The sequence below is a fragment of the Podarcis gaigeae genome, assembly GCF_964106915.1.
Source record: "Podarcis gaigeae genome assembly, chromosome: 10".
Classification (NCBI taxonomy): Eukaryota; Metazoa; Chordata; class Lepidosauria; order Squamata; family Lacertidae; genus Podarcis; species Podarcis gaigeae.
Window position 1 is genome coordinate 70,602,024 of NC_139686.1, and position 23,514 is coordinate 70,625,537.

At 41.7% G+C, this 23,514-nt stretch overlaps 1 protein-coding gene across 21 annotated transcripts in view; it reads right to left on the bottom strand.

Annotated features, from left to right (window-relative positions):
- Positions 1-23,514, bottom strand: part of MAGI2 (membrane associated guanylate kinase, WW and PDZ domain containing 2) — a 628,972-nt gene that overhangs the window by 198,908 nt on the left and 406,550 nt on the right. For 8 of the 21 annotated variants that reach the window (XM_083701301.1, XM_083701299.1, XM_083701289.1 and 5 more), the window contains one exon: positions 730-810. The exons of the other annotated variants lie outside the window; for them this stretch is intronic. In XM_083701301.1, coding sequence (XP_083557427.1) covers positions 730-810 — 81 coding nt within the window. The remainder of the gene's footprint in view (positions 1-729; positions 811-23,514) is intronic. 21 annotated transcript variants of the gene reach the window in all.

A 23,514-nucleotide genomic window follows, 5' to 3' on the forward strand; every position in this document is an offset into this window, starting at 1 on the left:
AAACATTATAAGGGACAAAATTCACTCATTGAAGCCAAATTGGGTAAATCTTGAACACCTAAATGAAACACATAGTCACTATCAGGAAGAGACAGTTATGCTGGTAAAAAATAAAAATAAAAAGGATGTAGGATGTATGTATAAATTAGAATTAAACAGAGTAGGGGCAAAGCTAGAAATAATCCAGAATGTAACAAGAAGTCATAATTTAAGAATTCATGGGATTCCTGAGACAGTAGAAGGAAATAATTTGGTAGAGTTACTTACTTAAATTTTAGAATGGGCGGAATGAAAAGGCTGAATACATCTGGTGCCGTTGAGCTCACAGATGGGCTTTTGATTCAGTGGAAATCTCCCCACTAACAGGAGAAGAAGGCAGCTGGTCTCCCCCCCCCCCAATTCACCCTCTACCCACACCCCCAGTGCCTCCTGAAAATCATCTCCAGATATTTAGGAGACCCCCCAGCACAGACTGTAAGGTGGCACAGGGAGGCTAGAAGAGAAGAAGGAATCAGTAAAAATCTCCTCCCCTTGTCTCCTGTTAGCTGCAGATGTGTCCAGGGGATCAGAAGCATTTTTACAAGAGTATCAATTGCATTTCTTTATTTAAACAGCCCTGCAGTGGCAGGGATAAAAATCAGCCTTCTGGATAGGTGCTGGCATTGTTAAAAACTAAATAAACCCAGAGACATGTTAGTTACCTTTATTACGTTAATTTTGCTTTATTACCTTTATTCTCTTCCTCTGTCAGAGGAAAGCTTCCTCCGTCGGAAGAAGGGAACCTTTGGATCCGACCCATTAGATTAAGATCTGTATGGGGAGAGGAAATTGACGACTGAGGGCCATGACATTATAGTTCTCAATTACATTTATCCAGAGATTGGGATTTCTAATTTTTAACTAACAAACCTAGATTCTAATTTGAATATTCAATTTCAGTTAAAAATATCTATCATATGGGGAATAATGGAAACATTTCAGGAGACTCAACAAGTGCTTAGACCTATGCAGATCAATCCTATGTAGGTCTGTTTAGAGGTAACCCCCCACTGAGTTCAATGTAACTTCCAGGCAATAATGCATAGGATCAGCCATAAAGGACTTAAAATATACACCTACAAAGATAACAATTATTTTGATTTTCCTTTAACAACTCTGTCCAACAGCAATGACATTTACTCTTAAAGATCAACAGGATAATAGGTAGTTGTCTTTTATCAGTTCTCTTTCTCTTCTTATAGCGTATGAATAATAACCACAAATTCCTTGAAGATATTTTCAGTTAATGTCAAAGGACCAAACTTTCCAAATAAAAGAAGAACTAATTCATGACTATCTAAAACAGAAAAACCAATGTTATATTCAAGTCACATATAAAAAAGAGAGACAGATACCTGGAACAAATAAGAGTTGGCAGAGTTTATGTTGCATATAATGGAACTAAAAAAAAAAATCTCTACAAGGGTCACCAAGCATTTTTGGACCAGTGGGGAAATTTTGAGTAAGTGCTAAAAGTGCCAGTCACAAAATGGCTTCAAAAGGAGCAAGGCACAACATGAAATGGCTGTCATGGGCCTCATTGTTGCTTCCTCACCCACCTGGACATGCTTGCTGTGGGAAATCACATATGTCCTGCAAGTCCTAATTGTGGAAATGACACAGTATTAATTCCCACAACACTCCCTATGTTGTTGCTGTTTAATAACAGAGAGCATTCCCCAGTCCCAGGTAAACAATGCTAAGCGGCCACACCACACTCCTATCGTGGACATGTGCCACTCACTGCTCTACCACAGTCACACATGAATTTCCTCTTGGGATAAGGACACCACTCCCTTAAAAAAAAATCTCAATTATCCCTCTCAAAGAATAAAATGAAAATAATTAAAACTAAAGAAATGCACAACCTAATGCCCATGGGCACTATGGCACCTGTGGGAGCCAAGTTGGTGATCCCTGCTATATGCTTTCCAACATCTGTATGATGCCACTGGGAGCTATCAGTCAGGAGCTTCAGGTGCAGTGTAATGGTCTGGGAGGGCCAATACCCTAAATCTGAATGGATGGAGTGGTTGGTTCTCTGGTCAAGGAATTATGGACTTAACTTGTTCTGGTGGGGTAGCATACCCCTGCTGTCTAAGGGTCCTCCTTGATGCCAATTGTCACTCAAAACACAGGGTACATTGGTGGTGAGGGGTGCCTATGCCCAGTTTTGTCTGTTTTTCCAGGTATGGCCATTCCTGGAATGCAAGTGTGGCCTCAGTCATATCAATGAAAATGTGGACATAGCTGGCCATGCAAGAAGTGGCTTAACTGTTGAGTAGATCAGCCTGAGGAGAACACACTACTCCAATTCTGAGAACACTGAAGACCCCCTCCTTGGCTATTTTTAGGCAGAACTTGTCTGGGCCAGGCATGTCCAAAGTTAGTTTTGGGAGCCTAATCCGGCCCCTCCGGTCAATTTAATCTGGCCCCTGTGGCAGTTTAATTCCTGTGGCAAAATCCCCCGAAAAAGCTCTATATCCTAAAAAAGCTCAACAACTTTGGAATAATCCCTCCCTCAGCAACTTTTGAGTAAAATCCTTAAAAAAAAGCCCAACAACTCCAATCCAAACTCAACAACTTCAGTCCTAAAGAAAGGTCAACAACTCAACAACTTTGGTCGGCCCTCACTCATGTTCACTTCATCAAATCTGGCCCTCTTTGAAAAAAGTTTGGGCACGCCTGGTCTAGGCCTTTAGAAGGGGACAGGGACATTTCAGTACTGTATTTCTTTGAATCTTTTCCTTTAATCATTCTATATGGTGTTATCAGATGTTATGTTACTAGATGCTCTGGACACCCTTCAGGGTGGAAGGGTAAGATATAAATTTTAAGAAATAAATATTATTTGTCCCTTGCGCTTATAAAGAAAGCAAACTCATTTAGCATTCAAACACCCCCACCCCAACACCTTCCTCATGTACTGCTCCCATTCCTACCAGGGTAATGTGAATCAGGGTGGGGGAGCAGTGCAGCCACCTGGTTGAATCTGGCCATAATTCCCTTACGCTCCAGCCTTGGAGGCAGGGCCATAGCTAGCTGCTCCAGAACCTGGAGGGCGGGACAGGGCTAGCCGCTCACGGGGGCAGGGCAGCGATTTGCATATGGGGGCACCGTGGCGAGCTGCCCTTGGCGGACGCAAGCTCCATGCTGCTGTTTTGGGCAGTGCAGGGCCCCCAAGCCATCACATCACTCCTAGGAGAAACACGTGGCTTGGGCACGCTGCAGGCCAGGCCCCGTGTTAAGTGCCACCCTCTGTGGTGTGCCATTTTGTCCCCCCCCTCAGGGATGATACCCAGGGAGGCCGGCACCCCCCACAGCCCTTCCTATGCCCCTGCCTGGAGGGCACTCCTATGTAATAGAAGGTGATATACATCACAGTGCTGAAAGGGATACATTGCATTAACAGGTTTTTCCTAGAGCACTCACGGTAGCTAGTACAGTGGTACCTCGGGTTACATACACTTCAGGTTACATACGCTTCAGGTTACAGACGCTGCTAACCTAGAAATAGTACCTTGGGTTAAGAACTTTGCTTCAGGATGAGAACAGAAATCGTGCTCCGACGGCGCGGCAGCAGCGGGAGGCCCCATTAACTAAAGTGGTGCTTCAGGTTAAGAACAGTTTCAGGTTAAGAACGGACCTCCGGAACAAATTAAGTACTTAACCCGAGGTAAAGGTAAAGGGACCCCTGACCATTAGGTCCAGTCGTGTCCGACTCTGGGGTTGCGCGCTCATCTCGCTTTATTGGCCGAGGGAGCCGGTGTACAGCTTCTGGGTCATGTGGCCAGCATGACTAAGCCGCTTCTGGCGAACCAGAGCAGCGCACGGAAATGCTGTTTACCTTCCCACTGGAGCAGTACCTATTTACCTACTTGCACTTTGACGTGCTTTCGAACTGCTAGGTGGGCAGGAGCAGGGACCAAGCAATGGGAGCTCACCCTGTTGCGGGGATTCGAACCGCCAACCTTCTGATCGGCAAGCCCTAGGCTCTGTGGTTTAACCCACAGCGCCACCCGCGTCCCTAACCTGAGGTACCACTGTACTATAGATAGCAGTTGTTATTCACTTCCATTTTAGATACTATCCCAGCTTGCTTAATGGTAATGAAGGAAAAGAGGGCAACCAAGAGGCAGAATTTCAGCACCCTGGACAGCGCCCAGGAAGCCTGAAACTTTTGTGAACAAGAGGTCTGCTGGCAGCTGAGCCTTTTTATGCTTCTTTTGCCTGACTGTACTTCTCAGGCTCCGGCCCTTGCTGAGGAATCCAGTGGTCAGGGATGATGGGAGTTGTAGTTCAACAACAGCTGGAGACCTAAGTTTGAGAAACATTGCAATAGAGGTTTGGTGACCCAGGGGAAAATGTTACTTTTCAGCTGACCATAGAGTTAGCAAGGAGAAGTTCACAAATCTTTACTTAACCAATATTTCATGTTTCAGTGGATCCCAATCTTTATAATAGAAATGCCAGCAGAAATAGAGTGAATATTAAATGACTGCACTGATAATCAAATGCTGATTATCCTAGGATGTATTGTATTGTAGAAACTTGGTTCATTATCTAGCTAGAACATCTTTTGTTTTGTCCCTTGACAATAGGCAGAATATTCCAATTAAAGAATAAAGAGTCCCTGGCTAGAACACTAGTTATTCTGTAGTTGCATCAAAAGCAGGGTACACTATAATCTGCCTTAAAGTTCATAACCCAAGCTAAAATTTGCAATTGAACAGAATCCTTGCAAACACACAGAAACAACATTAAGACTCAATGCATTACAAAAGGAAAGTACTAGCGTGGGTGTGCTATGCTTTTGCTATGCATTTATCACATAGCCCATAGAGAGCTTAATAAATAACCTTATACAAAGAAGCCAACTAGACCTGTAGCATGACTGAAGAGTAACAGTGGATAATCAAGTAGTAGCACTTCTGAGCATTCAAATGCCTTTACGAAGGCATCCATTTCAGAGGTAAATTTTCTATTTTATTGCCTGTGGATCTACATTTTCATTTCAAGTGGCCAATTAAAAATTCAGGGATACAGACAAAAAAGTTTTGCAAAATAATAAATAACAGTACTATCAATGCTAGTAGCATCAATTATACAGCAATTTTAAAAAGAATGAACATAAAGTGAAAATGAAGTTTCTACTCTCTTTGCTTTTATTACACATCACAGTATAAAATAGTCTAAGGGAAAATTATGTTACACTCTCTTATATTAATCAATTTAGAGCACATATGTGGTCTAGTTTTGTTCTCACAATACACTGGAATGACTTATGGTTTACTTCTGGTAAACAAAGTCACCAAAATGTTGGTGTAGTGAAAGCAGAGGAACCAGGGTATATTTTGGCTTTTCTTTTGATGACTTTGATGACTTCGTAAGCCAGAAACCAAGCTACTGCTGGCAATTTCAAATGACCATGTATTTGCCATGTATGAATTTGCAGAATTTGGTATCTGTTTAACTTCTTTTTTTAATGTGCATATTAAAAAAACCTGCTTTCTTTGACATGGCGGACAACAGCAGTTGCTGTCTGGTGTGGCCACAGTGGAGAGGGCTTGGCTTTGTCATGGCTAGCAGGGGGTCACTTCCTCCTCCACTGGCCATGCTGCCTGCCGGGACTCCCTTGTGGGCTTCTATCTACCGTGCTAAGCAATTGGTCCCTTACCTCTCTCGCCCTGATCTCGCCACTGTGATCCATTCGACGGTCACCTCCAGGCTTGATTATTGTAACTCACTCTACATGGGGCTGCCCTCTAAACTGACCCAGAAACTCCAGTGGGTGCAGAATGACGCGGTGAGACTCCTTACGGGGTCTTCACCATGGGATCACATTCAGCCAGTGCTATACTAGCTGCACTGGCTCCCGGTGGAGTACAGGATCAGGTTTAAGGTGCTGGTTTTAACCTTTAAAGCCCTATACAGCCTAGGACCCTTGTACCTACAGGACCGACTCTCCTGGTATGCCCCATGGAGGACCTTACAGTCTGCAAATAATAACACCTTGGAAATCCCAGGCCTCAGATATTAGCCTGGCCTTGACCAGGGCCAGAGGCTTTTTGGCCTGGTGGAATGCTCTGCCACAAGAGATCAGGGCCCTGTGGGATTTGACATCTTTCCACAGGGCCTGCAAGACGGAGTTGTTCCACCAGGCCTTTGGTCAGGGCTCAGCCTGACTCCCCTTTTCTTTTGTATAAGAACTAATATGAAAGAGGCCTCCCAGCATTCTCACAGGCCCATATAAGATCAGTGTAATCAGTTGGGCTGATGAGCACTTACTATTCCCAACCCTAACCCTGTGGAAAGCCATCTAATTAGACTTTAATTTGATTTTGACCTGTTTTTAGGAGGTAATTTAATTAATGTTTGATTTTATACTCATGTTATATATCTGATCTTAGCCACCCTGAGCCCGACTTCGGTCGGAGAGGGCGGGATATAATTAAAGGATTATTATTATTATTATTATTATTATTATTATTAAGAAAATTGTGAGCAAGCAGGAGGCACAGTTTGGGAGTAGACCAAAGAAAATACTTCTTCCCTCTGGTCTGCTCCCTGGCTATAAAAGTCAGCCGTGCTCAAGCTCCAGTCTCAGTTCTCTTTGGATTCCCCTCCATCACTCCCTTCCTCCTCTTTTCCCATGCTTATGTAGGCAGACCTGTATGTGAGACCTTGTTATGGAAGTTCTTTGGACTCTGTATTTAGGGCCAGGAAGAATTTGCCTGCAGACTAACTGGCCTGTCTGAAGTGACAGTGACTTGCAGTTCCCTCATTGGCCCAGTGAAGCAAAGCTGGAGGCTCCTGCCTCCTCTGGGAGGGCCATTGATTCTTCTGTTTCTGACCTATCCTAGGTGATTTTCTTTTATGCATCTGTGATGGACAGCTGAGCCAGACCAGAGTCTGGTGATGCAGTGACTTGGAATTCCACCAGAGGGTGAAGTCTCTCTCTGATTGGCCACCAAGACAGGGGTGGTGGAGCAGCACTTGGCGGTGGGGGGGGGGGTAAAAAGGGAGCAGTTTCTGAGAGAGAGTTCAGAGAGGGAGATGGATGAAGAAAGAGAAGGAGAGTTGGTTCTGATCTGTGTGTCACATCCACTATGAGGAAAATGTCTACAATTAGACAAAGGAGTCTCTGAGCTTAGATTGGAATACAGTGTTTAGTATCTTGGGAGACTATTGAGACAGGAGTTAACTGGAGGGCTGAGTTTGAGCAAGGAGAAGCTGTGTGGATACAGTCTACTTGTGTCTCATTTCAGTCCGGAGAGCAGAGATCTTCTAAAAGAGAAGACTCCCAAACCAGTTAAGGGATGGTGTGCTGAATCCCTTGGTCTGTTATACTTTTCAAAAGACTTCACACGTGTGATTGATATATGGTTGGGAAACAGACAGAAAGTGCCACCTTGCTTGAGAACCAAAGTCTTAAGGCATAATACCTATGCAACAACTAAGTTAAGGAACTGAAGTGAAATAGCTGGAAATAAGCTGAACATTTACTGTCCTGTCTAGACACCTGTAACATCTAACTCAAAATAAGTAACTGAAGGTTAAAAGAAGCCAAGCATTTATTACCTCGTTTAGAAACCTGTAACATTCACTAGATTTAGTAAAATTATTAATAAGTTAACTGTTTTCTGAAATAACATTATCTCTTGACACATCCTTTGTTTTATCAATTTTTATTTGTTCAACTTCTACCTGAGTCTCTAAGTGTCAAAGTTTTACCTCATGCAAAAACCCACCTCATTTTGGTGGTAGTGGTTATAGCATGTATGCATAGGTGGGATCCACAATTGGTAGCCAGATCTTCTGCATTTGGGTGAGAGTGGTGGGATCCACTACTATATTATGTCTCAACAGATGCACCCACTTCTTGCTGTCTACTTCATTGCCAAAGCCCATCACTGAAGATCACCCACATGGAATGTAATCTAGACTGAACTTGACTGCCGCTACGGTTCCTCCATTTGAGCCATGGCAGTTGGTTAGAGTATGATGCTGATAACACCAAGCTTGCGGATTTGATTCCCCATATGGGATGGCTGCATATTCCTGCAGTGCAGGGGGTTGGACTCCAGGAGTCAGCAAACTTTTTCAGCAGGGGGCCGGTCCATTGTCCCTCAGACCTTGCGGGGGGCCAGACTATATTGGGGGGGGGTGAAAGAATTCCTATGCCCCACAAATAACCCAGAGATGCATTTTAAATAAAAGGACACATTCTACTCATGTAAAAACATGCTGATTCCTGGACCATCCATGGGCCGGATTTAGAAGGTAATTGGTCCAGATCTGGCCCCCGGGCCTTAGTTTGCCTACCCATGGATTAGATGATCCTCAGGGTACCTTCCAACTCTATAATTCTATGATCACTTCCAGGTCATCCTGCAGGTTGGCAGCACCCAGAGATGATGGTGTATTTCAGTGGCTGTAGCCAAGCTGGTTTGGCTCTTCTGTAATATAGGGCCACACAGGTGCTTCGTATAGCAACCACTACAGAGAGTGTTAAGATAATTAAGGTTTGCAGGATTTGTTTCCATGTTTCCTCTGATAATGCCTTGTCACACTGCTTTTTAATTAATTACTTCAAGGTCACCCTGTTTATTTAAAAGGTAAATAATATTTAATGAGTTTTCTGCTAGTGGCAAGGCTTAATTGAAGGCTGTTAAAAGAATAGAGCACTTAATAGGAACAACCTAACCTTCTCCTACATGCCTTGGGTACCAACACATACTTGCAAAAGGTAGTGCAGGGAGGGAGCTTAAAGCCAGTATCTTCAATGGAACCTGCAATGATGATAATTTGAAGAGAAATATCACATTCATTGAACATTCAGAAAAGGCTGCAGTGTACTAAATTTGGGCCTGGGAATTACTGATCTGAACAAGGTCAGATGAATTTATTTAATAATGTATCCAGCACTCCCTGTGCAGCAGTAAGAACAGTAGCCTATACATGAGGAAGAGTTAACAAACACCAAGCTCTGTCTGCCATGGAAACCTCAGCTTCTGAGATGTAAGCAAGACTTGGTTTTTGAAATACTGACAGCCATGTTTTCATTAAAATGATAATGCAAAGGAAAAAAGCTAGTCTTTGAAAGCATATTTCTTCAAATGAGTGAAGCTTTCCTGTAAAAGATTAGAGCACCAAATGCAGCATGAAAAGGTTTGACTAATTAGTGCACGGTTCCAAAAGTGGGCAAAACTGAAGATGCAGGAGACACATCTGCTGATTCAGAAGGGAGAGACCTATAGAGACATTTCTCTCTAGGCAGAAAATGGCAAACTAGTCTAAAGACTGGCTACTTCGGAGGTGGGCAAAGCATTCCACAAGCAGTCTTCTATAAGACTCAACTTTCTATAAGATTATGAAAAGGTTGGGGAAAACATGGTTGGTGTGTCATGAAGTAGTGCCTACATGTTTTCCCAAAATGGATATGGCCTATTCAGGGCCTCCTTCTCAGCATCACTACCACAGACTGCAAGAAACACCTAAATTCTGCCACACACTGCTTTAACCTTGAGCCCTATGTTTTCCATTTACTGATAGCATTCACCTCTCTCTCCAGCTAAACCAGACCAGAGAAGGCCTCTGTGGCAAAGGTGTTGGTTCTGTGGTCTACCAGCTCCCAAAGGAAATGTGAACTAACAAGAGGGAACTAGGCAACCACAGAGACTAATGATCAGAGTGGCTGTAAAAAAAGATGTAGTGCTGGTGACAAGCACCTCTGAAACTGGCACAAGGAGCCCACACAGTCTCGCCAAAATACTGAGCTCTATAATATTGTGTGTTTTGATGTAAGCATTAGTGGTTGGCGGACTGAGGCTGCTCTGCTTATTTGACCTCCTAGCATGGGAGTCACTGTGGAATACCAGGAGGGAGAGAGAGATGAGCAAGGTGGCAGCAAATGAACCAGTAGAGCCAATCTAGGACTCCCAACCAGTGCATCTGCACTGTGCCAACCTTGCTGACACCTCACCTCTGCTACGCTCCCTCCCAGTAATCTGCAGTGACTCTGTTACCAGGCCAGGTAAGCAGCAGAGCCCCATCCCAACAGCCACTACAGTACGCAATTATGTATTAATTAATGTCAATTACACAGCGCAAATTAATTACATCATATTAACATAGTGCACTGAAACTAGGTGCCTGCAAAGTGCAAATTTCCAAACGGCTTACAGAAGTGAGCCAAGCTTCACCTAAATGAAATGGCAAAAACCTCAAAGCCATTAGCTAGTCTGATTTATGGGGGGAAATTACTTGCTTGTAAATACTGCAACTGGTGAGCGGGAATTAGAGGCGGTGCTAAACTTTACAAAATGAACTTTAGTTTTCCCTTCTGCTGTTTCACTGGATCTACCTGTGTGGAGTACCATATTTTTCACTCCATAAGACACACTTTTTCCCTCCTAAAAAGTAAGGGGAAATGTGTGTGCGTCTTATGAAGCAAATGCAGGGGGGAGGCAGGCAGGAAAAGCCCCTAAGAGCCGCACACAAGCTCGCTGACTTGGCTTCTTTGCTCTTTGGGGCTGGGGCGGGGGGGGGGGAATAATATTTTTTCCCTTGATTTCCCCCTCTAAAAACTAGGTGCACCTTATGGTCCGGTGCGCCTTATGGAGCGAAAAATACAGTATTTTTTATTGTGAGACTTTTAAGGAACATGGAACCCAGATATGTGATTTACATCTGCTAGTGACTATCCTAAATTACTGGGATTTGGTAAGTGAATAAATAATGATTATATCCCAGAGGAAGAGTGAAAGTGCATCCAAGAGCTTTGGTCGAATTCTGTCTAGACCACTTACCCTTTCTCTCTGGAGCATGGTATGTTTGGGAGTTATCTGGCTTGTTCAAAATAAGCATGAATTACCCCACTGTACATCGCACTGTGAAATATGTCTACTCCCTACTCTACTTCCTAAAGCTTACATGATGCTCTGATATATGGCCTTCTCACCAAAGGACTGGGAATGAGATTCAGTTTCTTAGTTCTATTATGTGCTACCATAAAATTCTTCCTTGTTCCTAGAAAGAATAAAAACTTGAAGAATAACCCTGTCTCATCCCCTAAATTAGAGCCATCTTGATGTGCCGTGAGCAGAATCAAATTAATTTGCCATTCTTTGGAAAATCAGTGAAAAATATTCTCTTTTCAAATTCTCATACGTCTGCTGTGTTTTATATGTTTTCTGTAGCATATTACAGAATAGGCAGTCTTTGGGGACTCTTAATAAGTGCAAAAGTCTAGCAAATTCGGTTTAGGGTAACCTATTATATTAATTAGCCCTCAGTTGTACTTTTAATCCCCTAAAAAAAAGGGGGTGAGCAGCTCATTTTTGTTATACTCTTGCCTTGTTTTATTTTACATTTCTTTATGTATTTATGCTTTAAAATATGTTTTAGAAAGAAAGGTGTATAACCAAACTATTTATGTAATTATATATTATGTTTGACCATTTCAGAGCATCCATGCAAAACACAGACACACATGAGAGATCAAGTTACACAAAACTTTGGAAAAGCAGAGCAAAGTGCTTTTTCTGCAGTGTTTCCGAAACTTAGAGCATATTGCTGTACCATTTTGTCAAACAGACCAGGACAGTGTTCATGCACAAATGTAGCCTCAGTGTTTTTTTTTTTAATGTGAACCAGATTATTAGATAGAGATCTTGTGAGACAGTACAATTTCTTGAAAAAAATCACTGGTAATCTATATGTTATTTGTTCATAGTGTCTTGAGAGAGGGAAAACACACACTTTCCTTTACTCAGTGAATGCCCTTCATTTATAAGGAAGGGAAGAGCCATAGCTTGGTGGTACAACACACATGATTTGCATTCAAATGGTCAGTGGCATTTCCAGGCAAGTCTGTGCCTGAAACCCTTGACAGCCACTACCAGTCAGAATAGACAGACAATACTGAGTTAGATGGACCAGTGGTCTAACTAGATATAAGGCAAGCTTCCTATGCCCTTATAACTACATTTCCATGGGGGAATGACACTCTGCGCAGAGCATATGCATTCTTTCCATTGCCTCTACCTTGGCATGTGTTGGCGGTCAGCCATGGCCAGGATGTGCTCAGGTGCCAGGCGCATTGGCAAAGCCTTGGATAAGTGCTCCATATGATCTTTCTTAGAGCTTGTCCCTAAATCCATTCTCCAGTACTGGTGTAGTGCAAACAAATAATCCTCTTTTTGGGAAATAATTTTCTAATACAAGCACTCCAGTGCCTACGGAGATTAATAAATTGTACACCCATCACCTTTCAGTTATCTGTTTGAAAGTTCTGATTCATTATTTAATTTCCATTTTATCAAGAATTTTCTGTGCCAACCAAAATTGGAAAATGTTGTTGTGATGATATTGTGTTTATGTTGGCAGTCAGAACGTTCAAAATGGCAAAAAGTGATAATATTACTTGCTATTTTTGTCTTAAGCTTTAAAAAGATTGATTCTGTTCACAAACAGAAGGGAGAGTACATTCTATTTTTCTTCCACTTCAAAAATAATGGGGGATATATTTAGCTCTTACCAAACAAACATTATTTTAATCCTATTCATATAAGCCTTTCACAGTGTTTATGGACTCAGAAGTATTCTGTGTCTTGTCGTGTTTCATATTTTTGAGGGGGGGAAAGAATTTTCATTTGAGATTGGCTATCCTTGTAAAATTGTGATTAAATGCTTTTTTAAAAAAGGCTTGAACCTTAAAGAAAAGGGGTCTTTGACTCCGGCACAGATGTGGAAGAAGACAAGGAGGACCTCAGCACAAAAAAAGAAGGACCACCCCCAGATGTGAGATGCCCCAAAGACTTAAGTGAGTGGTGAAAAGACTCTCCACTATTTAAAGCCGATAATCCCTGAATCCTAGATCAAGAGCATATAAAAAAGCTCAAGAAAAAATCTTAAGACTGAAACTCCAAGCAAATTATTCAATTATTAGTCCTCGATACAATCCACTGGACAAGAGGTGCAGCTAAGTTATGTTGAAATCAAAGTATAATCCTTCCCTCTTTTTTTAGAAAAAAATATTTACGATAATCATTATATGGAAAATTCGGAGTAATGAAATAGCAACAACAACCACACGTTCAGGATTACTCATTTATAGAATTTCCAAAACACAACACATCCAGATAAAACACAACCCACTTAACTACCCCTGTAAGATGGGTGAGACACAGAGAAGTGGAGAAAAAAGATTGCTCTTAGATCATTCCTAGTATATCATGGAACATAAGACCATAAAGAAGGCTGATCGCTGAAGAATTGATGCTTTTGAATTATGGTGCTGGAGGAGACTCTTGAGAGTCCCATGGACTGCAAGAAGATCAAACCTATCCATTCTGAAGGAAATCAGCCCTGAGTGCTCACTGGAAGGACAGATCATGAAGCTGAGGCTCCAATACTTTGGCCACCTCATGAGAAGAGAAGACTCCCTGGAAAAGACCCTGATGTTGGGAAAGATGGAGGGCACAAGGAGAAGGGGACAACAGAGGATGAGATGGCTGGACAGTGTTCTCGAAGCTACTAACATGAGTTTGACCAAACTGTTGGAGGCAGTGGAAGACAGAAGTGCCTGGCATGCTCTGGTCCATGAGGTCACAAAGAGTCGGGCACGACTAAACGACTAAACAACAACAGTATATCATACATCTTCATCACATCCTGTGTTGTTTTCTGGTATTTTTCCAATACCAGAAAAACAAATTCCACTTCTGTATAAATTGATTTTTTGTTGTCCGCCCTCCCTGGCTCTTATAATATTAGTAAGTTTGACCTTGTAAGCGAAATCCCAAATCCTTAGGAGCCCATATTCAATAGATGGTGGATTAGTGTCCGCCAGTTTATAACTAATAGACAATTGAGCAGCTGTCAATAAGTGTATGATTATTCTCTATCATCAGGATGAATGACACCTTTCACATTCTCTTCATCCGAAGAGAATGGTTAAATGGTCAGGAGGCAATTTGTATCTAGTGATTTTTGCAATTTCATTTACTATTTGAGCCCAGAAATGCCTGATTTTTGGACATGCCCAGAATATGTGGCTCAAATTAGTGCAACCCAGAACACCTCTCTTGCATTTGTCTATCATGCTATTGCACATTTGACTTGGAACTTACGTACAAGTACAAGTCTGCAGTAGGTTGAAGATGGATAAGGATTTAACTGTGCCCAAGGTCTTTCTATGCTTATGAAAGGTGCTTTGCACCCACTTTTGGACAATTCCCCACTCCTTCAGGAGACCCCTGGTCTCCATCTCATATTGTTGTCAAGGGTTCCCTGCTTCTAAGAAGAGGCTTGGGAGGGTCACAGGGGAATGAAGAAGAAAGGTCAGTGGGACATCTCCTTCTACAAGGCTTCCTTCTGCTTCCACTAGCTCTGGATGCAACCCTATGGTTGCAAGCTGTTTGGGGGCTTCATATGTAAACAGGAAAGTGAATGTAAACACATTTACATAAATAACAATGTATGTGGGGAAACTAAACTTCGCTATATCCCAAAGTAAATCTAAAACCCTTTTTTTGGGATGATGATTTTTATGATATAAAATGTACATTGGTCCTGTTGTTTCCTTTAATTTTAATGGCAGGGTTTACAAGTTATTTTCTAGCTTTTTCTCATCACATATATTATCATAAAAATGAAAATTGTACTGAAACAATGTCTAAGTGCTCTATATTGCTGTTAAAATGTTATTAATGCAGTTTGGCCTTTTGCATTGATTTTGTGTCATGAATATAATACATTTTAAAGAGCATTGCACATCAAACTGTTTCTTTTCATTGGGCAGTTATATATCTTAACAGATATATATATATATATATATATATATATATATATATAATCCTACAAAAAGAGTTAAATGCCACTAGAGCATTCTTGAGTAGAAAAAGGTTGTAGCTGGTTCAATATCCATTTGATCATTCTTTTTATAGTGAAACATTAAACTACTTACCAGGAAAAAGGCTTACGGCACCTTAAAAAACTAACAATTTTTTGTGTAGCATAATCTTTCAAAAAGTGAAATCTACTCTAAAGACATAGTTGCTGTTCCATGAAAGCATTCCCCATGATAAAAACATAATGAACGGCAACTGCAAAAGCAAGTGGGGTGGTTAGTTGTGCTGGTGCTGCTTACTGAGAGGTAGAGGGGAAAGTGAGAATTCAGCACAGTGCACGTGCACCAGCAGGAATGCTAGACTGGCTCTGCTGGTGTCTTTACACCACACCAGCCTTGCTGCCGCCTCCTCCTTCCATCTACCTCCTGATAAGCCACAATGACATGACTAACCAGAGGTCAGGCTGGTAGTGACCTACGTTATTTAGAAAATACTGAGGTTTGCCAGTAAAACCAGTTAGTAGAAAAAATAAACAAATTCCTGATAATTCTTTGGTTGGAAACAGCAGCAGCAGCAGCAACAACAACAACAACATATTGTAAGCCACTCTGGGCGGCTTACAACATATCTAAAAACTCAAACAAATAAAGAGCATACATCAACGGTGAAATAATATTTGTACCTGTTTCTATTTTTAAGAGAACAAATGTATTAGCATCACAAGTGATATTTTTCTAGTTGTGAAGTTGGAGAGACAAAAAAACCGTTGTTATTCTTGCGGTGGAACAAAGGATGGAAGGGGGAATGAATCCTGGTACTGTTGCGGGAGCTTGATTATGTCTTTTCCTGCTGTGTACAGATTCAGAGTGACAGAAACTGGAAACCTGCATTATTTAATTATGTTAACAAAGAATGGAATGGTAGTTATTGCCATTTGGACCATCTTTCTGGAGCATTTAAATGGCGTTGCCATATGGCAGTTCTGGTAAGTTGTCAGACATGGAAGAAACCCCAGCTGCTTATAAATACATCAAGAGGAAGGGATATTCATATTTGCTTGGATATATGTAGAGAAAGTGGAATGAAGTGTAAACTTCTCAGGCAAAATGCCTGATATATTAGATATAGACTTTTCTGTTGCCACCTACAGGAATTCTAATGAGATCACATAAATTTCATTGCCGAGGACTTTTAAAATCGGCTTTATTTTCAGAAGAGGGTGCCTACTTTCCTTAGGAGATTAAAACGGAATAGGTGCAGAATGGAATGTATTGCTAAATCTGGAATTCAAGCGTGTTTTGAGCTAGAATAAACTCTCTTTGGGGGAAGAGATGAAAATGTAGTTCAAAAGGTTCTGAGACTTAAGTCCTTTTTCTGAAGATATACAACCATACCTAGAGGAGAGTAGAAGAAAGTCATTCCACCATACAAAGTTTTGGTAGAGAGTGGACTAGCTTTGTTTCTCTGTGTCAAATCACTGGTGTGGCCTACAGAAACTGGAATGGACTCAGAAATCATTCTATCTATTTCTCGCCAAACTCCAGGTGCTTCAGCACCAATTTCCCCTTATGCTTATTGGGTCTTAGTCTTTCACCACTCTGCTTGTTTCCTGCAAGTGTAGGCATTTGTTCTTCCTGCAAAACATTTCTGTGGCTGAGTCAGGCTCCCCTGACATCTTGGCACCCCAGGGCACTTTCACAGTTTCCCTCTGTGGTTAGGACAGTCTCATAACTATGTTGCTGAAATAATGATACTGGTAGTGTGCAAGGCAAAAGACAGTGGTAAAGGTAAAGGTACCCCTGCCCGTACGGGCCAGTCTTGACAGACTCTGGGGTTGTGCGCCCATCTCACTTAAGAGGCCAGGGGCCAGCACTGTCCGGAGACACTTCCGGGTCACGTGGCCAGCGTGACATCGCTGCTCTGGCGAGCCAGAGCCGCACACGGAAACGCCGTTTACCTTCCCGCTGGTAAGCGGTCCCTATTTATCTACTTGCACCCGGAGGTGCTTTCAAACTGCTAGGTTGGCAGGCGCTGGGACCGAGCAGCGGGAGCGCACCCCGCCGCAGGGATTCGAACCGCCGACCTTTCGATCGGCAAGTCCTAGGCGCTGAGGCTTGAGGGAAGGCCAAAAATTGGAATGGGGAACCCCTTCACCCCTGACTCATGTGGCCAGACATACCCTCAACCTGGTCTTTGCCCCAGAGAAGATTGGTAACTGTTGATGTGGTGGCGTCTGGGTTGAATACAGTTACTCCACTCTGGAAGGCAGACCCTCCAAGTGCCCCTATTTTTTAGGGACGTCCCTGATTTAAAGAAGCCGTCCCAGTTCTGATTTGATCCCGAAATATCCTGCTTTTCCTTAGGATGTCCCTATTTTCATCAAAGAAATGTTGGAGGGTATGGCAAGGCATGGAGATGGTCTGCCCAGAGGGATTTATGCAATCTGATGGATTCCTGATCAATCGTCCTTGCCACTCACACAGAATTCAGTTGAGAGTCAAATGTGGCCCTCTGGCCACAGATTCCCCACCCAGCTTTAGAATAAAGAAATAATGAACTTCCACAAATTTTACTCTAATAAAATCAATTCTTCTTTTCTTTTTTACTAATGGGTATCCACGGAGGCTACTCCACAGGTTTTCTAATTTTGTTCATGATGTTCTCTAATTTTTCCACAGAGACAAAATCCAGTACCTATTTGATAGACAACTGCTGCACCCAGCTGGCTCTCTCTCCAGCAGTTGCTTTGATTCCACATCACATGATCTTCCTCATTACTTCAGATAAAATATTCAGAAACTCCCAGATGCCGAGTCCCACAGTTCACTAAGCTCCTGCCTGAATTTGACAAAAATGTGAGCCTTTCACATCACAAAACAAACGTGAGTTTGTGAATACCGTACATTCCCAATTAGCCAGAAGAAATCATGTACTGGCTCATGGGTCACTGAGTTGTATTTAAAGAGATTAGCATCCTTGGTTTGGGTGCCCTGTCAAGGCAAAGTTCTGCTATTTTGTTTTACCACAAAGGCTTGCAAGTTTCTTAAGAATTACCGGCCAAAACATCTAAGCAACATTTTAAAAGGCAGTTCTCTCACAGTGTAAGAAGCCAATAGGTGTTCCATTTGGATTTGAAACAGAGCTCTTATACATCACCAAATATCAACATGTAAAGTGTTCAAGAAGGGTTGCTAAAGTGTGTGTGTGTCTGTAAATACTGGTTTTAAAAGGTGTCAGTTGTGTCCCAGTTTACTTGAGGTGCACTGAGAAGGCTAATACTTCAGAACTGCTTTGCACATTATGGAAAGAAGAGTTTCTCTTTCTCCGTGTGCCTCTGAGGTAAATGCTTAAATTCATGAAGGAGAGGTATGTCTGAAAACATGTGGTTTCTGACAACAGCAAGGAAGCAGCTATCATTTTGACTGTTCGCATCAGGTGTTTGATAACAATCTATAGGATCAGGCATGAGATGATTTTTAAAACAGGCCTTAAGTATTTGTAATGGAAAAGAACTAGAAAAAAAGTGTGCTACATTTCTGCTGAGAAAATCCCCTGCCTAAACTGTATTCAGATTTCCACTGTGGGTATAGTTGGGTCCTACTGTATTTCATTGTATTTTTCTGAAAACCTAATAAAAATATATTTTTAAAAATGTTTCATTGAGGTCAGTAAGCTTCTTTGGCTCAGATTTTTATATATTGGCATTGCGGAGTAATATTTTTTGCTGTTAATTATTTTCAGGTTGTAGTAAGTACAACCTCCAGAATAACTCTTATGAAGATGAGGAACAAGCAGAATGCCACTAATGGCCTGAGCTGTTTCTTTCCCCTTGATTTGACTAGGGTTTTGTGTTTGTGTGTGGCAGTTATATGCATTGATATATTTTACTGCAGCTTCCTTATACTCCTGAGATTCACTTGCTAGGGCAAACTAGAAGCGGGGCTCCCTGCCTTCTCTCCTTGATATTTATTCTAGTGCTCAGGTTGATTGAACGACAAGGCAAAATACTTAGCCTGGGCAGGCACTTCATTTATTCTCTCCAGGCCATCAGTTGATACAGGGGCAAAAATACCAGGAAAAATCTTTCCGCACTTACATCTACTACACTCAAAGTGCTAATGTGTTGTACCGCTACAAATGTCAAATACGTGATATCTAATCAAGGCCAGACTGGCTTATGTATAGGAAAAAGGTGGAATACACATAAATCTGATAATAAAAGCAGATAAAAATACATTGGGGGGAAATTCCGTTTTCCTGGACAGTCTGTCAAGGACCTCAAAGCAGCTGTCCTAAAACAGAGCATCTCTAGGAAAGAGCTGGATCATTAAGTGTCAAAAACTTATCCAAACGTGTAAATGAAGATTGAAACAGAGACCAGAGGCTCCATCATGATCCAGTAGCATGTCTTAAGGCTCTTCCAGTCAGCATAGGAGAAAAACCCCGGGTCTCAGTTTCAACCCTCATTTACACATTTAGATTACTCCATGTTAAATCTGTGAAATTTTGTGGAGGGTATGTCCTATAAAATGCTGCCCTGTTGATGACAGAGTTATCTGTGAAGGGAAAATGGTGGGAATTATTGTGTTTGTTTGCATCTACTGAACATCTACGGGAGTTTAGGAAGCCACCCTGCTTCTATTGACCTTTTATGCCGAAAAAAGTGTAAGTGAAAGAGATGAATTGAGCAGATGAAGCTTTTCCTTGTTCACTACGTATGTCCATACAAAAAGGGTTTCAGGCTGTGCTTAAAGATGGCAACCATAGGACTCAGAGAAAATGGAGTGGAATGGTGAGTGTTAAATGCCACATATTGATTTGAATCAAGTACAACATTCTTCATTTGCAGGATTGTAGGAGCCTATCTGGCATGAGGCCGAGATGGCAAAATACAAGGCAACAACCATGTTGATAAGAAGAAGGAAGTGTGGTCATGGACAGGCTGGAGCTCCGACACGAGATTGGAAAGATAAAGTGAGATGGATCATGGTGAGACACGGCAGGGCAGGTTCGAGGAAAAGGAAAGGTGAGGTGAAGTATGTACTATGCAATGCACGTGAGGCAGAGCATGGTGTTGCTACTCTGTACAGCTGGTTGCTCAGACTGAGAAGAAGAAGAAGAAGAAGAAGAAGAAGAAGAAGAAGAAGAAGAAGAAGAGGAGGAGGAGGAGGAGGAGGAGGAGTTTGGATTTGATATCCCGCTTTATCACTACCCGAAGGAGTCTCAAAGCGGCTAACATTCTCCTTTCCCTTCCTCCCCCACAACAAACACTCTGTGAGGTGAGTGGGGCTGAGAGACTTCAGAGAAGTGTGACTAGTTCAAGGTCACCCAGCAGCTGAATGTGGAGGAGCAGGGAATCGAACCCTGTTCACCAGATTACGAGTCCACCGCTCCTAACCACTACACCACACTGGCTCTCCAGTGTGAGAGGCTAGGTTAGATGTTTTATTGAGCATGATGCCTCTTCACTAGGTTGATTGGCTGGCCATTAGTGAATATAAGGTGCCAAAGACCAGTTGCTGGTTTGAGATCCCTCTCAGATGGGCACAAATTTAGAGTTATTCCAAATGGCCAGTGTCCCCTCCCAGGCACCTCAATATAAGGGCTTAGTAACTACTATGGATGTGGCAAATTTTGTCAATAGAACTTTTCTCTGCATGCCTGCCAAATGACAATAGTCTTGCCAAGCAACTTATTTGGGCACTCATTCCAAAGCGAAAAATTCAAAGAGAAGCCCACACATGAACAATATTGTTCTACCTCTGATTCCTGGAGAACAGAATCATGCAGTTTTTTCCTCACGAATAACACAACACTACTTCCTGGTTTTTATACGTCTTGGCAAAAGAGTAGAAATGCTAAACAGAAGGAATATATATTGGTTTCCCTTTTCATCGTAGAAATTAAGAAGCCCATTGGTCCCTTGCAACATAAAACATAGTGAAAACCAAGTGAATGGGAACCTAGTGTCCCTCTCCTGGGCCAAAGAAGAGAAAACAAAACAACCAAGGCTGTTATTTCTTCTTACAATGCATTTTGTGTGTTTAGTGTTGGTGTTCCATTATCTGATGATAAAATCCATAGCTGCAGTGCCGGTTAGGATGGCTGAACATGTCTATTTCATAATCACAAAACTGAGTATTAAACAAACTTTCTATACAATATACTCTAACTGTGCATTACAATCTTTAGTCAATTGTTGTCCCAATAGCAATATATCTGGCATATTCTAAAACTTAGGCATGTTTGGTCCCTAAATCCATGTTTTGAATGAAATCATTTGACTTTCATTGTTTTCCACTCGGTTTAATATTTATCAAGAAAGCAAATTAAAAAACAAAACCCCTTACTATTTATTTCAAGCTCATCTTATTTTCTCATTAATCTTGTGAATATACTGTTCTCCCCGCCCCCCCTGCCCCTGCACAAACAGGTTAAAATAGTTTAAGAGGATGAACACCCCTTAAAGATAGAACTTTCTGATGGTATGAGCTTCGTTCAGCAGTGGAATGGACTCCTTCAGGAGGTAATGGACTTTCCTTCATTGGAGATTTTTAAGCAGAGGCTGGATGGCCAAGTGCCATGGACGATCTAGTGGAGCTTTCTGCATTGCAAGGGGGTGGAATAGATGACCCTTGGGGTCCTGTTATCCCTATTCTCTCTGAGGGTACTGGGACACCTAGAGGACACCAGTTTGGAGAAGGGCAAAAAAGGCACAGAAAAGGAATGTTTGGGTCCAGTGTGGAGCATGGTTTCTCCATAAATCTGCTCCCCCATCTTTCCACATTTATTTGTGAATCTCTTAAAATCTGCACAAAAGTACAGATCTAAACAGATATGATTAGATTTTCTCTCAAAATATGCATTTTAAAATGTATTTTGCTATATTCTTGAGGTGAAAATGATGTAGGGATATGCAGGAACTGCATATGCCTGTGGATAGCTAAGTACCAATTTTCACAGATCTCAGGTCTCGGTCTCACAGGCCATCACTTTAAGAAGGACCTTGTTGGACCAGATATATGTTGGAACTGGCTGAAATTGGGGTGGGTTTTCCCCAAATATTCTTAGAGTGGAAGTGAAATTCTCCAACAGTTTCACTCCGAAAACTCTCTTCTGATAAATTTTGTTTTGTTGGATGTAACTGTAGAAGGATGACGAGAAGAAGACTGGAAGGACTAAAGACCAACCCCACTTGCTCCCTTCAACAATTTTAGAATAATAACATTAAACAATGCTAAAACCAGATCGACAGATGCACTCAAAATTCAGAAAAGGTGAAACTGGGGTGGCCATTTCACCGAATATTCTCCAGGAAATGGCTGAACAGTTCTGAAGCTCCAAAAACATTTCTCTCAAAAATCTATCAGAAAATTGCTTTCTGGGGGGGGGGGGTCCAAGTTTACTTTTTGAATCACCTTATTAGCAACGACACTGGTGGTTATGACAACACTCTCCAGAACACCAGATGTTGCTTAGACTGGAGCATCTCATCGAATTTAAGAAGCATATATTAGCTGCTGTTTAAGGAGCACAGAAATTTGAGGGAATTCCAAAGAGAAACCCGAAAAAGAAAAAGCAGGTTTGGAACACACAACTTATGATGAAAAGCTGCAAGAGCTCACTTTATTTAAATCAGGATGGAGTTACATTATTTTGTTTTAGTGTTTTTTAAAAAAAAAATGATAAAAATTAACATTTTCTACAGTATAGTTCACAACATCAATGTTAATCTGCCACCTCATGATGACTTTCTTCACATAAAATTACAGTGAAAAATTCACCTTCAGAGAACATAAATGCTTGGGTGAGTGATGTGCTGTTTCAAATATCTAACAGGTTGTCATAAAGAAGACACAAAGCAAGTGTTAATTCCAGCTCTCGAAGGCAGGATAAGAAACAACAGATACAAATGGAAGTCGAAAAGATAAGTTCTCCAGGGGAATCTGGCTATGTTCTTCTCCTTAGTATTTAAACAGAAAATGGATTAGTACCTCTGGGGAATTTTTTTCAGCCTGGGGGTTTTCAGGTTCTGACTGATTCTATAATTCTAAGGTTGTAGCCAGCAGTCCTTTAAAGAAAGGACTGCTTCACCCAAAATTCCTGATCCTGGTACCCTAAATATAATTATAGATGATAGCTTAAAAAAAAAAATTTCAGCAGTTATTTTTAGCACTTAAAATGGCTTGACCAACCTAATTTGCATGCACATTGCTTGTACTGGAAAACCTGGGAAAATGGGTCGCTTATGAAGATAAACAGATCTGTATTATTTACTTGGTAACAGTCGTTAGTCCTGACAAATACACTAATCACCATGGTTTTACTAACACAGTCATATAGAGGACAATAGTTAAATAATTGTTCACTGTTGTACACGATTCCAAGGGGCTAAAAATATCCTTCTAACCGAAGAAACAACCGATCTGACATCCCTCCCCTCCTCTCATTCCTCTCCCTCCCGCTAAGTAAACGTTGGTTTATTTAAACTGCCCACTACTTAACTGGCACAGAACTGCCCCTTTGCAAAGCAAATCACATCGAAATATGCATACACCATCTCTGTCACAATAGCTTTCGGCACTGTGTGTTTTTACACATTTAAAAGCTTGGGATCTAA